This window comes from Mastigoproctus giganteus, chromosome 2 (genome assembly GCF_048544385.1).
Source record: "Mastigoproctus giganteus isolate SK-2022 chromosome 2, ASM4854438v1, whole genome shotgun sequence".
Lineage (NCBI taxonomy): Eukaryota > Metazoa > Arthropoda > Arachnida > Uropygi > Thelyphonidae > Mastigoproctus > Mastigoproctus giganteus.
In genome coordinates this window covers 139,564,276-139,582,736 of record NC_143576.1, presented here as the reverse complement: position 1 = coordinate 139,582,736, position 18,461 = coordinate 139,564,276, and the positions used below count along the sequence as shown (strand labels likewise).

Here is an 18,461-nt window from a genome sequence, read left to right as displayed (position 1 = left end):
TTGAGAACTGCTAAATTAAACAGCTGTGCTGATTGAATTTTGTCTATTTACTTTAGGAAAGCTGAAGATCCAAGTTGTAGAAGATACATTATATCCTGTAAGGTAAATTTACTTCTGTTACTAAATTTTGGTAATAATATTATAAATAAAACTGAATTTAGAAAAGTATTACATTTCCTAGCCCATAAGACACTTCCCCCCACCAAAAATGTTCTCCTGCATCTTTTGGTTGAAAAGTATACTAAGTGCATGCATGATATTTTTTATCTGTAGCTATGGTTGCAGAAAATATGATTAAAATATCCAACTTGCCTTCTGAAAAAACTAGCTCTTTTAGTGACCCATTCAGATTACAAGAAGTAACAGAAAGGAATTATTGAAATAAACATGGAATTATCTTATGATTCCAGGAGGCCTTAGACAGCAGTCACTGGACATCCCAATTAACAAACCATTTAAAGCATTCATGCATGAGGACCCAGACCAAGTGGTTTGACCACTTCATGATTTGACACCAAGAGGGCCAAAGCAATCAACAATTTCATACATGTGCAAATGGGCAAAAAATTTATAGGAATTAGTGAAATATGTTACAGTTGCTACGTCCAAAAAATGTAGAATCAGCAGTGCTCTTGATGGCACTGAAGATGAATGCACTCTTTGAAGAAAGTGAAAGTTAGTTGATGATTTTTTGATTCATTCTTCATTCATTCATTCACAAAGATTCATTCTTCATTGGCATTTTGCTTATTAAGCATTTGAATATGTAATAAAATATTTTTTCTCAAAATTTGCCTTTAAAATGTCAGTACATCTTATGGTCCAGCCTGTCTTAGTAATAATTTCATATATCATATTTCTTCATGTGCACTGTTCTCTTTACTGCTCTTATCTGCAGTTTATATTCTGTAAACTAATAAAACTAATGCGCAGAGATACTATTACAGGACTTTTAAAATAATTCAGCCCATTATACATTTGATATATATATATATACAGGAACACCCTGACTTACGTAAAGGTTGCGTTCCGCAGAACACTAATTAAATCGGAATTTCCCCCATGCTTGTGCAGCACTCGCTGAATCGATTGAATCAAAAAAGAAATGTTCGGCGAATATGTAAATAGAATTATTTATTGTATTTATTCAATTTTTTTATTTCATGTGCAGGAAAAATTACAAAAGTGTGAAATTTAAAAAAATTTCAAAATTATAAAATTACAAAGAAAGAGGAGACAGGCATAACATCAGTAAATTTTACCTCTTGAGCATCATTGCGAAAATCGATATCTTCACCTGATAAGTACGCCGCTGTGGGGATTTAGAAGGGGTCAGCTGCTCAACCTTATGAAAGAACATATTGATGGATGACTGGACGGTCAGTGGCTTGTTTCTTTTCATCGTAGATTTCTTTTAAGAATCGTTCGCTGCCAGAATCTGTCTTCCCAAACCTTGCCATTGCCATCTCTCTGGTGAATGAGGCATCTTGGCTCCTCATTTGGTTCATCTTGAGCTTCGTCAGCATTTTCTTCTTTCACTATCGCTGCCTGCAAATCAATAAGTTCTTTTTGTTAGATAATTCCTTCTCTTCTTCCTCTATTAACTCCTCCACGTCTTTGGCATCAACCTCCAACTGAAGTAGCTCTGCAACCTTTACAATCTTATCTGTAATCTCTTCATATGATTTGTCTTTTTTAAATCCTTTGAAGCCTTTTATGTGCCGTGTGCATATTTTCTTCCATGCACCATTTAAACAACTTTTAGTAATTTCCGCCTAGGCCTTATTAATGTTTAAGATGGTGCGGTAAATATTGTAAGATTTCCAAGTGTAAATGTAAAATTTTTCTCACCACCTACTGCAGACAATGCATGAGCAAATGTTGCACGTAAATAGTATAAATAAATACTATTTATTTTAGAAAATTAGAATTAATTTTCTTAAATTAATTAGAATTATTTTAAATTAGAAATAACACCCTGATCCATGGGTTGGATGAGTGAAGTCGTGTTTGGTGGTAGAAATACGACTCTCACATTCGAATTGAAATCATCTAGATGCGTAAGATGTCCAGGAGCATTATCTAATAGAAGCAAAATCTTGAAAGGGACGTCGTTGGCTTTACAATATTTTTCAACCTCTGGAGTGAAACAGCATTTAAACCAATCCTCAAAGAGAGATATTGTTATCCATGCTCTCTGGTTCAATCGGAAATGCACGGGTAGGGTGGCTTTATTGATGGCCTTAAATGCACGAGGATTTCCAGAATGGTACACAAGCAGGGGTTTCAATCTGTAATCTCCCACTGCATTAGCCCCAAGCAAGAGCGTGGCCCTATCTTTTGAAGCCTTGAAACCTGGCATTGTCTCTTTGGCAGTGTATGTTCGATGCGGCATTTTTTTCCAATACAGAGCAGTCTCATGAATGTTAAAAATTTGCTGCGTTGAATAGCCGCCTTCATCGATAATTTTTTCCAACACATCACAAAATTTCTTTGCAGCTGCAGAATCGGCACTGACAACTTCACCACATACTTTAACGTTGTGGAAACCAGTGCAATGCTTGAACCTATTAAACCACCCTTTGCTTGCCACAAACTTGGGTTGGGGTTCCCCGTACTTATCCTTAATATCTTTATAAATACTTAATGCTTTTTCTTGAATGGCCATTAGATTCAGGGGCACTCCCTTCTGAATCTGATGTTCCATCTTCGATATAGCACCTGAACGCTGTTTTGTGATCACTATTGATCTTAAGTGCATTGATCCTTTGACATGTACGTTTATACGTGCACTGTTCTTTAAAATAGTATTCACTATTGATGCAGCGAGACCTAATTCCCTTGCAATAGATGACAAACTTTGTCCTGCTTCATACTTCTTAATCATGTTCATCTTCATTTCGAAATCGATTTTGTTTTGTTTGTTGGCACTACTACCACTTTCAATTTCCGTTGGTCCCTTTCTCTTCATCGTTGTAATACATAAATAGGAATGAAAAGAAGTTTCTGGAAATTTGTTTTTTTATATGATTGAAGATTCAGTGAAGGGGAAACACATTTCACCATAATAACGTAAAAACACCGAATTTTAGCATCGGTGTTATCGCACTGCAATAAGATCGAGTTTACTAACCATTTATAATAGATTGTATAAACAAAAAAGGCCAATAAACTGAAAACTGCAATTTTTTTTTATTGTTTTATGGTTGTGATATCAAAATTATTTTGATATCATATACAAATTTTCCATTTATATATCCATTTTATTTGTTACTGTGTCATTGTAATTCATATGACTTTGAATCTATTTATAAGTTCTTGGCATAAGAGCTACTGTGGCTAAAAGTTGAATCTGTATATAATATAATATGTATATAGCAGATTTGCCAGTTTCTGGCTAGAGGCTGCATGTTAATAAAAATGTAAATGTAATGTGTCATAGTATCCAATCAGCTTGATCAGTCAAGCTCACCTCTTAACAAATCCGTGTCATAACTGATTATAACTGCATTCTTGTCTAGGTAGGCCTGCATTATTTCTTTAACCAGAGACTCCATTATTTTCCCTGGAACAGAAGTCAAGCTAAGAGGTCTGTGATTGCTCATGTCACCCTTTTATCCTTCCTTTGTGAAATGGGGAGGCATTCTAACATATTCTAAACAAAATTGTTTAGAATATGTTAGAATATGCTCTACTTCCAGTATCCCTAAAAAATTCCCTGTGTGAACATAAATGCCAAATGTAATATTTGGCATTTAATATAAAATATAATATTTCAGTTTGTCGGCAGTCCCTGAAAACAGGATAATCAACAATTATATCATTTGTATATAGTGGACCAGTGTGATGCATCCCTTTCCTTCTAGTTAACATAAGTAAAGAAGATTTGATTGCAAACCAGTTTATACTTACTGTGAGTTTCTGTGTCCCCTGTGAAGTTATAATTATCCCATGTTTTTTTTAGCACTAGTCTCATCAGTTCATCTGACTCATTTAGGTCTAAACCTTGAACAGTATAAGTTGGTATAAAAAGTTTAGAAGCTTCTATGATTACTTTCTGAGTGCTTCCATTTAGAATTTGCAGTTCGTAACATCATCAAGCCTCAATTAAAAATTGTCTAAGTCCATAGTAGTCACCTTTATGAAAGTAAAATTCCTTCCCTTTACACTTGACAGTAGTTATATGTTTAATAAATCCACATCAATAGCTGTTGATCACTGGCACCTTGTTGGTTCCTATATCTGGAAATTCGTAATGCATGAAGATCCTTGCAGATAACCAACCAAGAATATTGCCTTTTTGTGTTGCTTCTTCAACATGCATGTGTGGAATACAGTCATCTGGTAAATTCAGAAAAGTACTGTGCAAGTGAACCCACAAGTTTCAGTTGATACCTGGAAAGTTAAAATCCCCCATTATAAGACATTTTGATTTACTAGCCCATTCTGTTTGTCTGTATAGTTATTCATTATATCATCACAATCATTTTCCTGTAACATGCTCCTGCTCACATATTTGTTTTCCCAGATCTTAACTTACACCAAACTGAGTTAACATTATACTGGCTGCCCATCATCAGGGTGCACTGCTTGAGATCCTGTATGCTTCTTAACCAAGCACATAACCCCCCCCTTCCATTCCAATATTTTAAACTCATATAATATATTTACTATACTGTTAGCATTAATATTTGTAGAAGAATTTACCTCAATATGACATGTAGAACACTTCGTATGATACTCTCCAGAAATTAAAACGAATATAATATTAACACAAAATGATTACAGTAAAAAATAAATTGGAAACAATTCAAAAATCAGTTGAACATAACGAAAAATTAATTTAAAAAAGTTTAACGTAAATTTCGAAAATCAATTTTATTTCGTAAAGCTGACAGCGCTTTTTGATTGTATGTCGTGATCACAGGAATGAAAATTACAGTGTATGTGAGCATGCATCTTAAATAGACATAGTTTGTCTTCCACATGCACGTAAAAGACCACAAATCGGAGATTAAATGTGGACTGTGAACGTTAATAGAATTCTCGTGTAAATGTTTTGGCCTCATTCAATAAAAAAGTGTTTCTTTAATGGCACGAATGGCTAATTCTGATGCTGCTGAACAAGTAGCACGAACTGCAGACACGTGCTGTTTAACCTGAAAATTCAGCTGAAACCACATCAATCATTGATAAGATGAGTCGCAATTACCTCAAGAAATGTTGTATACCAGCTCGTTTATTTGTGTTGCAAAAGAGGAAAGGACTGAGCGATTGTTCAGTATAACATGTAATTTCCATATTGGTCTGGCCACAATCTTAAATTTGATATCTTTAAAGAATATGTTAAACTGTTTGTGCCACTGTTCAATGTATGTATTTTTTGATGTTACTATTATTGGTTGGGGTAATTTTTTGTATCATGTCCTTAGCGTGTACCCTAATTCAGTTTATGGTAGCAAGGCAATAACTCCTGTTTAAGAATCTGCTGGTTAATATCTGTATTTCTGAGTTTAAAGCAGATTCCATCATTTGTCCAGCTCCTCCTTGAATTTATTTAAGCAATCAACTTCCACAATGATAGATGGAAGTTTGTTCCGGTAATCAACTACTCACTGGCTAAAAGCATATTTCCACACATCTGTTCTATAACTGTCTTTCCTCAATTTGAATTTATGCCTCCTTGGGTTCATAATCTGAGCAAGCAAAAGAATCCCATAAGAATTCAGTGTGCTCAATCCATTCAAGGCCTTATACACCTCAATCAGATCACCTCCAGATGCTGAAATTTGCAGAACTTAAGCCTTTCGTGGTAAGACCACCCTTTCGTTCCCCTCGCCAATCTCCTTGCCCTTCTCTGTACTCACTCGAGCAACTCTACATCCTTCCTAAAATGAGCCTCCAGACCTGTATACAGTGCTCAACATGTGGCCTGACCATTGCCTTATATAAAGGGATAATCGCCTCCTCTTCCCTACTATCAGAATTCCTGTATATCATTGATATTACCCCATGACCTGCTCTAGCAGCCTCTCTGCACTGCTCAGAAAATTTCATATCTGACTGCACAATTATTAACAGTGCTTTTTCATTTTCTACTACCCTAAGTGTAGTACCCCCACAGTTGGTATGTTTCTTTTGGGTTACTTCTACCCGTATGCAGTACTTTGCATTTGTCAAAGTTAAACTTCAGTTGCCACTTCTCAGCCCATCTGCCCAAATTTTCTAGATCCTGTTGCAATAGCACACTGCCATTAACAACCCTGCCAACCTTTGTATCATCTGCAGACTTCAACATTAAGCCTGATATACCTTCATCAGTGTCATTGAAAAATATACAAAACAACAGTGGGCCCAACACCGAACCCTGTGGAACTCCACTTAGTCCATGAAGAGCAGCATCCATTGATTACCACTCTCTGTCTTCTCTCACTCAACCACCCTTTTATCCATTGTAGCATCTTCCTTGCTCCAATTTGTACATTAGTCTTCCATGCGCAGCAGTGTCAAAAGTTTCCTGAAATCCAAGTATATGATATCAAAATTATTTTTTGCATCCAGTTCCTTTGTAACCACATCATAGTATCCAATAAAATTTGTTAGACAAGACTTTCTCTTAACGAACCCATGCTGTTTTTGAATTAATACTGCAGTCTTGTCTAGATGATCCTGCAATGCATGTTTAACCAGTGACTCCATTATTCTCCCCGGAACAGAAGTTAAACTAACTGGTCTGTAATTACTCGTGTCCCCATTAGATCTCCCTTTGTGAATTGGGGATATATTTGCACATCTCCAGTATGTGGAGACTTCACCTGAGTCCAAGGAAGCTCTCATAATTATGGCTAAGGGTTTGCTTACTTACTTTGCCACCGCCTTTAATATAACTGGATAGATCCCATTCACCCTGGATTGCCTCTCTTATGTTTAACTTCATCCATTTATCCTGCACTTTGCTCTCAGTTATTACAAAATCATTAAGCACCCTGTTACAGTTTTATAAACTTCTGGCATTTTTCCTCCCTTAATAACTCTTCTTGTGTGAATGTAGATGGAAAATACTCATTCAGATTATCAGCTATCTGAGCAGAATCATCAACAGTCAAACCATCAATTTCAATGGACCAATCTGATTCATCCCCTTCCTTCTAGAGTTTATAACTAAAGAAGTCCTTGCTGTTTTTCTTAGCATCCTTTGCCAAAGATTTCTCATAATCTGCCTTCACTTGCCTAACTTCCTTTGTGACTTGATTACAGACTAGCTATAACTGTGTGTTTGAAATCATATGAACCTGTCTTGATACCTGCGATAATATATTCAATTTGTTAACGTGTCTGTTTTTTATTTCTGGGCCTGTGCTTCACATTGCAAATCTATGGAGGTCTTTAATACAGACCAGTCGTTTGGATGTGGATAATTTTGCCATTAACGAAAAACATACTTTTTTATTCAACGAGGCCAAAATACTTAAGTGTCCAATAATTATATGAGACTGTTAATTGCAGAACTCGTCAATTAAATTACACGAGAATTCTATTAACGTTCGTCATCCATATCTAATCTCTGATTCATGGTCTTTTACACGCATGTGCGAAGACACATAATCTCTATTTAAGATTCATGCTCACACATACTCCATAATTTTCATCCCTGTGATTACGACAAATGGTCGAAAAGCATTGTAAGCTTCAAGAAGGAAAATCGTTTTTCAGAATTTACATTTAACTTTTTAAAATTAATTTTTTAATTTATTTTTTACTGTAATCATTTTGTGTTAATGTTATTCATTTTAATTTCTGGAGAGTATCATATGGAAGTGTTCTACATATCATATTGAGGTAAATTTCTCTTATTCTGCTATAAATATTGGCGCCTCTGTAGCCATGTGGGAAGGAGCAGCAGTGCATAGCACACGCTTCTTGATTAGACCGGGGTTCGAGCCTGTCACCACCAAATACAGATGATGCGGAAAGGTCAGGGAATGACCACCGCATTTCCCGGAGCAATATGGCCTTAGTTGCTAATGCTCCTGAAAACCAAATAACAAACAAACAAACAGCTATAAATATTGAAATCAACGTAGAATGTATTGAGCACCATAGCTTTGGTTTATACTATCAAATGTTAGCATTAATATACAAGCATGTATATTAATGTCTGTTTTTGCTCCTGGTAACCCTAACATAGCCCATATATTTGCGTGTGCCATGAGGACACACAACACTCTCCCTCCCTTCACCTCTGTGTGCAGTTGCTGTTAAACTATTAATCTGTGTATCCTTCCCTCTCTGTGAGTAGCAATTTCCAAACCACTTAACAGTCTTGCTGGCATCAGTAAATATTCTTGTGCCCATAGTGTTTAAGTGTATCCCTTATCTGTGTAAAAACAGTCTCTCCTATTAACAAGCACAGATCATGCTGAGAAAAATTGGGAATGGTAGTGGTACTGGAAATGGTAGTTTCAGACACTTTAAGATTTAATCCTAACTCGGTTTTTTCTCACAATTGCCCTTATATCTATTAAGTAAATCCTCAGATTACCTGTTCATAATATAAGTAGCAGCAACATGTACAATGATATCACCTTTTGTGCTTTAGAATATACTATTTTACACTATCGAATTTTGGCCCTGATATACTGTGGTCCTTTCTGCCTATCCTTTTTACACAATATATTTCCTGTTTGCTGGACCCTTTTGAAAGCCAAGCTCATGTGATTTATTTTTTTAACTGTGTGTGTGTGGCAAGTCTTTAAGGAAGTTCTTAAAATTCAATTTATTCAGTTTGTTAAAATTAGTACATAGAGCAACATGTGGGTGAGCATTCTGTTCACAGTGGTGTTTTTACTTATATCTGAATATTTTTTATTTGCATCTAAAGACCTGCTTAATTTTGCAATCTCAGCAGAAATTAGATATAGAGGAAATTCAGGATCATCTCCTTCCTGACTCTTCCAGCAGTATGGTAGCTGGGAGAGTCAGGAAGGAGATGCCAAGAGAAAATGTTTTCAAGCTCAAGGGTTGCTGAAATATTAAGTAATTTAAGGGAGAAGGACCTTGTGCCCACAAATGAGAAAACTGGGCAGTGCAGATTAAAAGCTTCATGGAACAGTTTTAAAATGGTCATTGCAAAGTTTATAGAATAGAAAATTATGATGATATTGTTAAAGAATAAAATGCTTGAATGCCTTTTAAAAAAATAGTATAATCTACATATATTTGGCCACTATCACTTTTTTTTTAATCTGCACTGTCCATTTTTCCCATTTGTGTACAAGAGGTCCTTCTCCCTAAATTACTTAATATACCACCAGCAACTCTTGAGCTTGGGAACATTTTCTCTTAAGCTTGCTTTCTTGCATCATTTGTCACTATTAATGCTAATACTAATATTGATCAGAGAAACTCCAAATTCAAAAGAAGAAAAATGAGTAAGGAGGGGAAAAAATATTTGGTAGTTAATTATAATACGGTTTTATTTGTATATTAATATTTCCAATTTAATTCAATGATTAATTTATTAATAATTGAAAATAGTGGGTGATCAAAATTTTCAAGCTCGGATTTAAATTCAACACATATATGTTTACCAAAAAAAATCACCTATTTCTCTTTGACAGGGATAAAGAAATTATTTTCTTTTGTTCAGTGTTATTATTTTCAAAACTATTGAGACATATGTACTGGTTTGTTCCATTCTATTTTTCAGGTCAGAAAAAGGGGGGTAATGTTAAAACAGTGCATATTTAGGGGGGGGGGGATTATATTGCTAATTATATGAAGCTTGAAAAACGTGTTAAACAAACTACTTAATATTGATTTATTGATTTAATACTGTCAAAAAGAAAATGAGAGAAACAAATGGGGGGTGAAACTAAATATCGATGGGATGTTATAAATTCAGTGAATCTGAATTTATAACATCGGAAAGGCGAATCTGTATTAAAAACTTTATGGATTCCAATTTATAGAAGTTGGCAAGGAAGTACATAGCAAAATAAACTCTTAATTAACTGAAATTCAGGACAATCACTTGTTCTATTCCTTGTCTTAAGACACTTATTGGTCCTGAATTTCCTAAATCTGCTGATTATGAACAAAAAAAAAGTCTTTTAAACCAATCTAGAAAACATGGAAGGATATGTTTTGAATCGTGCAAGTAAATTTAATCACCAAGTGGACCTCTTTTGAAAACAGAATCCTTTTTGTGGGCTACATAAGGAAAGTGTAAAGTAACAAAGTTTATGTAATGAAATATTTGTATGTCTTTATGTTAAAATAATTTTTCAAATATCTACTACATTTTGTGTACTAATAACTCTCAATTAAAAATTGCTGAAGATCTGTAAGTAATTTCAGTGAACTTCACTGCTTATCCTTATCAATAATTTTGGAATGAAAAAGGTTTTGCCTTGCATAAAAATTTTCCAGGTTTGGAAATTTTATTTCTTCAGTGAATTTCTTGTAAAATTAATTAATTTTTACTCTGCATTACAATTTACAGTGATGCTACATTAAAAGTTTCTTTTAAATCTATTGCAAAGGAATTATTCTCTAGTTCTAAACTTCAGGTAATTAGTTTTTAATATCTACACTTTATAGCGATTGTAATCAGCGAGGTCTGTTAGCACACATTACTAGGTTACAGATGTGAGGTGGATCACCATGTGTAGTTCTGACAAAACAAATATAGTAATGTAATGCAGTGTGGAAACTACTCTGTATCCCAGGTTAGCAAATATTTCTTGAGTATGTTGGCTAACCAATGTACCTAAGATACATTGGCTCTTTTCTAACATTAGGGGTCATCATAACAAATTTGACAGTCTTAAATATATATAATGCTGTCATCTTTTTACCTAATGTGTTAAGGATTTATTTTATTATTTTATTTTTTTTCTATGACTATAATGTTAACTTTCATTTTCTAACCTCATTTTAAGTTAAACTTTTTTTTTTAACTTGTTTTCATTTCCATTTTAGTGTACAGAGCCATTTGTAAAAGGTGAAATAGAATTTGTTCTAATTAAAATGAAAGGTCAGAGTTTTATGCTCCACCAAATCAGAAAAATGATTGGCCTTGTCATTGCAATCATGAAGTCATTGGCAGATCTTAAAACGTTGGAAAAAGCATGGAAACTGGAAAGGGTTAGTATATCATTATTTTTATTGTGATATAAATTTGAATAAAAAGGAAGCTTTCTACCCTCCTGTAGGCTCTCAGTAATGAACTCCAATAATCTTCCATCAAAACATCAGTAGAAATAATGTCTTAATATTTTTGTGATTTGCAAATGTTACTGACAAATTCCAAGCAGAAGGTGGGCTAGCTGCATGTTAGTGGCATGTTCATTACATTAATTCACATGATGTTCATGCATTCTCTTTCTCACTGAATCACTTTGACAGAATCAGTAAGTCTGTAAGTTCTTACTGACTGTAAGAAATTACAGTCAGTAAGAGTGACATGATATATACATACAATAATTAAACTTGCTTAGAGTGAACTGTTTTTGCAATTTGAGTGCTATGTAAAGATCAAATTCCCAATACTATAATGCATGAGATGGTCGTGATTTTATCATGTGAATTAACACAATTACAGCCAGGATATTTTTCTGTTTAGGTTTCAGTTTTGTTTTTAGTCAATATACATTGCACTTTTATAAAAGGTTCAGCACTGTGAGGATGGCACCTAACAGAAAACTGAAGTCATTCAGTTTGACAAAAAGTTTGAAAAGGATGACAAAAAGAAGTCTGTAATAGCTGCTGAACTTATATGCTCTTATTCTTCTTAACAGACCATTAATTCAAATAAGGATGCAATATGGAAGCAGCTGAATATGCCCAGTCCCCTGGAAATAAGAAACCAATGAAAAATTCCAGTTATCCAAAATTCAAACGATTTTTTTTATTTATTTTTAATTAAAGTGATTTGTAGTGCCCTGCTTTCCTTTAAGTAGGATGCTAATTCCTGAAAAAGTTGGATTTAAAGAATAATAGTGAGTGGATCATACTATTACAAAAATAGTCACAATACAACAAAACTTCCATTAACAGATACATCTGAATAAAAGCCAAACTTATTTTCTCCCAGTCCTAATATAGGGTTTTGAAATGTGTACACCTCTATATGAAACAGACACTCTCAAATTTATTTTCCCCATTCCTAAGATATTGTTTTATAATATGTTTACCCGTATAGATAACAAACACTCAATTGTAGATGCATTTAGCTATGCTAATATAATATAAATCAGTCAACTACTGAATTCCGGGCACTCCAAATTAAGGGTCTGTAGTCACGAATGGTTGTTAGTGTAGTGTCTCAAATAGAGAGCTTTATGGTAACTGAAAAATGTTTCTAGTACCCCAGCTTGGCCTAAAACTGGGGAACTAACAAAAACGTTGTCTATTTGAGTCTTTTTTTTTTAGTTGTTGTGAATGACAAGGAAATGATCATAAAGTTAGCCAAGCAATTAGAATTTTATTTTTTGAATGCATATTCTTGAGTGAAAGGAGCCCAAAGTTCAAAGGGGAGCTTCAAAAATGCTTAGTTCCATATGATGAAATTCACAAACATTTATCAAGGAAAAGCAAACAAACCCAGATTACAGATTTTTTAAAGAGAGTAGAAGATACACGAAATCTAGAATGGTGTATTTTTGTTAGTTTTGTTAACATTTTGTTAACGAAATAGTGTATTTTTGTTAGCATTTGGAACGCAACCCCCCTTTTTGTACTTTTTCTTAGTCCCGTATAACTCGGTTTCGCACAACACATTTCATAGGAACTTAACTACTACAGGTAACCCTCGTTGTTCAAGGGTTACCTGTAGTATAGTATTAATTAATAATACATTATATATGCTTAGTATGTTAATAAGCATGTATTAGTGTAAAACATAGTACAGTAATAATCTAATATGTACGTTCAGTGATCACTGAATTATAACCTCCCCATCTATAATGAACTATGCTGCATAATGCAGATATAAAAAGCCAAACAGCTTTGTATGCTAGAGCAGTATTAATTTGCATCTGGTTGTGCAAGTCAAAGTGATAAAGTAGCAATTATGGGACAAAATAAAGATACAGAGTTTCAAAAGGGAATAATTGTAGGAATCTGTGTGTTGGGTGCTTCCATATCAGAAACAGTGCACCTTGTCTGTTGCTTATGGCCCACTATAGTTAAGTTGTACAAAAAATGGTGTTGAATGGATCAAACCACCTCTCACTGACAGAACTATAAAGGATTATGCAAAGTGGATATTGGTGAGCAAAGGGTGCAGCACATTGTATGGGCTGAATGGCAAGTCACTATGTGACACTTGACATTGCCGTACAATATGGAAAATATAAGAACAATACCAGTGGCTCACATCTGGTGAGTATGGGCTTGGCACACCCAGTGTCCTAAGCTAGATATCATCATTTTTCTCTTCCTTGGTGATTCCCTTCTACTTCTCTCTCTCTCTCTCTCTCTCTCTCTCTCTCTCTCTCTCTCTCTCTCTCTCTCTCTCTCTTTTAGGGTAACTTAGAATTTTTTTTTTTTTTTTTTGGCTGGTGCAGCAAAAGCTTCAGGCTTCCTTGCACCATATGGCTAATGATAATAATATCCCAGATGGCAATTTGGGATATTATTATAGCAATGGATGCTCAAATAAACATCATCGACAAAATTAGAATGGTATGGACCTGTTATGAGAATGGGGGAAGAAAGATTACCTAAAAAAAAGCAATGGAATGGACACCTCCCCCCTAGAAGGAAAAGGAGAAGAAGACCTAGAAGCACATGGATGGAGGGAGTGAGGGCAGTCATGGAAAAGAGGAAATTGAAGAATAGAGACTGGGAGGACAGAAAAGAGTGGAAGAACAAAATTAAATTATTAAAAAAAAAGTTAGGTTAAGTATAACTGTTGATACAACAGAGAAATCCAAGAAGAAGAAGAAGAATTAATGAAACAATAGATCTTAATGGCACACCCAGTTTGTAGATGGGTAGGTAACAATCTGTTGCATACAGCTTATGATATTTCGAGCCCGTCACTACCAAATACGGAGGATGCGGAAAGGTCAGAGAATGACCACCGCACATCCCGGAGCAATATGGCCTTAGTTGCTAATGCTCCTAAAAACCAAATAGCAAATAGCAATAGCTTATGATATTCACACATTCTGAAGTACTGGCTTTGTAAATCAATATATCCTCTAAAAGCCTTAGAAAGGAAGTTAACCACCTTTTAAAAACATGGTTGGGCCAAGACACGATTGAAAAATATCATAAGCTATATGCATCAAGTTACCATCTGCTCGTCTTTTACAGTTTACTATTGTTTTATTAACCATCTCTCCACTGATAGCCATGCCAAGTACTTTAGTGCTCTCTGAAATACTTTGATTTCATCTTCTGAACATTTAATGAAATCAGTACTGACTTTATCAATTTCATACATTACTAATATATATTCCTGAGGATTTTGGGGTCTTCCACTAAGGAACTGCCCCTCAGTTTCTTAGTGGAAGATTTAGTAACAAAATCTTGAAACTAAGATTTTATGTTGCCCCTCTGTGTATCTGTCCTCCTGGTGCCACTATATAGACAACACATTGCCCTTATTAAACCCGGCTACAAAGACTGGGCATTAGAAAGTATTAGTAAATTTGAACACAGCATTCAGTTTACATTGGAGAGGTAAATTCTTCTCCCCACCCTCCTTGGAGACATACTATTCAAGTGAGAGCAGGCTTTTGCATTGAAACTTTTATATATAGGAAACTGTTGTGTGCATATACAATATGCCTGGTTCCACTACAGTACAGCCACATATAGCCAAAAAGAGATCAGTTACATAAAACACTATCTCCACAAATATGCCTTTCCCAAGACAGTACGGAACAGGTATAGCTCCTCCCACTTGACCCACCCTTTTATCCCTTTCTACTCAGACCTTTCCTCTATCATTGCACATATTGTGCAAGTGGAATGTATCAAGCACATTCAGCTTCTGTCCTGTAATATTTTTTTCAGTGGTATTGCCCAGTGAAACCTCTTGCCACTTTTTGTGGAGAGCAGGATCTTTTATAATATAGACTTCCCTGACTGCAGTGAGCACTATGCAGTCAAACCAAGACAAGATTGCATAAATGAACATTTAATTTCTGTTTGAGAGTCAGGGGGGGGGGGGTGTTTGGGTGAACATTTTTGGAATACAGGACACAGGCTTGATCCCAATTGAAATTGAGTGATAGATCATGCCTGTCAGCTGTACCATTGTCAGTGGTTGGAATCATTATACATTTCCACTATCCCCACTTGCTTTAATCATAATTGAGTCTATGTATAAACCCAGTTTTTGACCAGGCAATAACCCAGATGGATAGCAGATGGGCTATAGAATGTTGCATTACTAATCACATGATCTTCCCATTCTGCTCTGTTACCATTTCATTAGTCTATTTATTTATCATAGCATTGATTTAAAACTTCATGGTTGATAAAGTCATCCTGGAAATTCAACAGCTACTGTTTGCTTTCTACCTTGTTTTTATCCTGCTATTATCCCACTTTCACTTTATTTTAATTGAACAATTTTTACCAGTTTTACAGGTTACTGTGAAAGTCTGAATATTTTCCTTTGGAACGAGTACAGAGAAGGGCAACAAGATTAGTGAATGGAACAAAGGGTTGCTCTTATGAAGAAAGGCTTAAGTTTTGCAAATTACAGTATCTGGAGACTAGGCACCTGCGAGGTGATCTGATTGAGGTGTATAAAGCCTTGAATGGTTTGAGCATGTTCAGTGCTGATGGGATTCTTCCTCTTGCTCAGAATAATCGCCTGAGAGGGCATAAATTCAAATTGAGGAAAGACGGTTGTAAGATAGATGTGCAGAAATTTGCCTTTAGCCAGCGGCTGGTTGATTGCTGGAACAAACTTCCATCTGTCATTGTAGAAGTTGATAGCTTTAATAGATTCAAGGCAGAACTAGACAAACATTTGGTGCGAGTGGATGGGTGAAATGAGAAGGGTGCGGTTTTTTTTTTTTTTTTTTGGCTGATGCTATACAAGCTTGCTTTCTTGCATATGTGCCTTTGCTATTGCTAAGTACTGTTATTAAGTGCTCCAAGTATCACAATTGTATGCCAAGTATCACTTGGCATATTTGTGGAGATAGGAAATATATCTCCTAAGCCCTTGTTTAAAAATCAAAAAAATGAAAAGCAGGAAATTGTTAATGCTTGCCTTTATGCACTATATGATTATCAATTTTTAAACAAGGACATGGAGAAGATATATTCCCTATATCTGAAAGATTTTTTGGTAATGGTGCAAAAAGCAAAACGGAAAATATCTACTATCCCGTTGCATGGTCATCTGTATTATATTTTCACTGTATGCTGAATATAATAAATATGTTATTCAGACAACTCTTTGGAGTTAGAAAGTTTTTTTTATTTATGCCTTTGTTTAAAAATAGGGGAAAAAATTGAATGAACCATTAATACTGAATGTGTTTTGTGATATTTCAGACTTGATGTTTTGGACTTTTGCCAAAGTCAATTGGTAAATCCTTGGAGTAACCAAATTTCAGGCTTTAACTGTAACATGTAGGGGGGGGGGGATAACTTTTAAAATCTGGCAGTCTTGGGGATTGAGAATTTGTGCTGAATTTTAAAAATTTTACATATATTAGAGAGGTATATCTAGTGGTTGAACAGTTTGTGAGAAGCATATTTCAATGAATATTAGGCACTAACATTATTACATCTGTAAACATTTATAATGACTAAATTATGGTTCTAGTGATTAAAAACTGGGTTGTAATTAACTATGTTAATTATAAACCAAAATCTCTACACAGAGTATCATTATGCAACATCTCATGTGAAATCTGTCATGAGTTGCCTCTCTCTTATATTCTGAATAAGTAGCACTTCACAGTACAGAAGCCTCTACTTATTTCCACTGTTATTACATCTGAGTGATGTTACACACTGAGAATAAGTAACAGACTTCTCTTTTGGGGAACCATTACTTATTCGAAGTGTAAGAGATGGGGGAACTCGTTGTGAAGGATTTTACTGTATGATAATGACCTTTATGCAGACTTTGGTTTGAAATTGACTACATATGGAAATCATGCAAAACATTAACTTTATATCAGTGAAATTCTTCCATGGTTTGAAGAAGCTTATGGCCCTAAATAGTTTAAATATACATCACTTGACATCTCTCATATTATGTAAATAACTCACAACTGAGTTGCCACCTCTTATGTCTTGGAGTACCCACCTTCCTGCCAATGAGGAATCAGCTAGTCCCAAAACAGTTATCTGGGTATTGGTACCCACGGCGAATAAGTAACAATGTATTTCTCTGTTTGGGAAGTGATACTTATTCGAAGTATATGAGACAAAGTGTAAAGTGTGTTAGTTGTCTGATGGCACCAGGGATTTTTCTCATCTCTGCATTGTATACTCTATTTGTGTAGCACAGAACTCTGTGAAGGCCAGAGATTTAAAGTATAAGAAACAGGCAACTTGTGATAGATTTCACATTGTGAGATGTATCATGAGTCAACATCCTGAGTTAACATATGAGGATGCAAATATGCACCGAGCCCATAGTTTTCCATTAAAAAAAATAAATAAATAAAATAAAATAAATGCATAGCCCGTTGATAACTTTGGCACTAGTATGTTCGCTCTCAACAGTTACAATGGCCATCTTAAGGCCAGCAGAGTTTACTGTATCAGAGTCTAGAAAGAAATTTTTATGTAAGGCATATTTCCATAATTGTGTGAGCAGAATCATTGAGAGGGTATTTGAAAGTTTGTAGTCCCACTCTGAAGCTACATCACTGGTTATGTATTATTTTTTGTGTAGTCTCCTTGAAGTTCAATGCACTTGTTCCAGTGATGCTGCAATGCAGTTGGCAAGAACTAAGATAAATGTAGAATTATTGTAGAATTATGTGTATAGGCCTGAAAAAATGCTTCCATGGCCAATGTAACCTCTTTGTTAGTTTGGAATTTTTGTCCAGCCATGTGAAATTTAAGTTTGTGAAACAAAACAAAACCTGATGGGGCCAGATTTGGTGAATACAGTGGGTGCAACAGCAGTCTGTACCCCACACTGATGTATTTCAGTCACTGTGATTGCTGAGTTATGAGTGGGAGCATTGTCTTGGTGAAATAAAATGCATTTCGGCATTACTTTTAGAATTGAATCACCTCATAATTAACATAATAGGTTAGTATAGTATGCCCCTCTTATAATTTAACCTGTTGGAAAATAATCTACCATTACTATTCCTTTAAAATCCACAAAAAAGATTGTCACCATCACCTTTCCAGCTGATGGAACTGTTTTTGCCTTCTTTGAAAACTGTGAAATCACATGTTTCATTGTTTAGGCTGCCGCTTTGACTTGGGCTGATAGTAGTAGATTCGTGTGTCAT

At 35.0% G+C, this 18,461-nt stretch overlaps 1 protein-coding gene across 1 annotated transcript in view; it reads left to right on the top strand.

Annotated features, from left to right (window-relative positions):
• The window catches only part of LOC150089607 (pseudouridylate synthase 1 homolog), a 102,256-nt gene that overhangs the window by 67,599 nt on the left and 16,196 nt on the right, over positions 1–18,461 (top strand). Inside the window, exons 7-8 of the mRNA XM_090390044.1 lie at positions 57–102; positions 10,984–11,148. Coding sequence (XP_090246170.1) covers positions 57–102; positions 10,984–11,148 — 211 coding nt within the window. The remainder of the gene's footprint in view (positions 1–56; positions 103–10,983; positions 11,149–18,461) is intronic.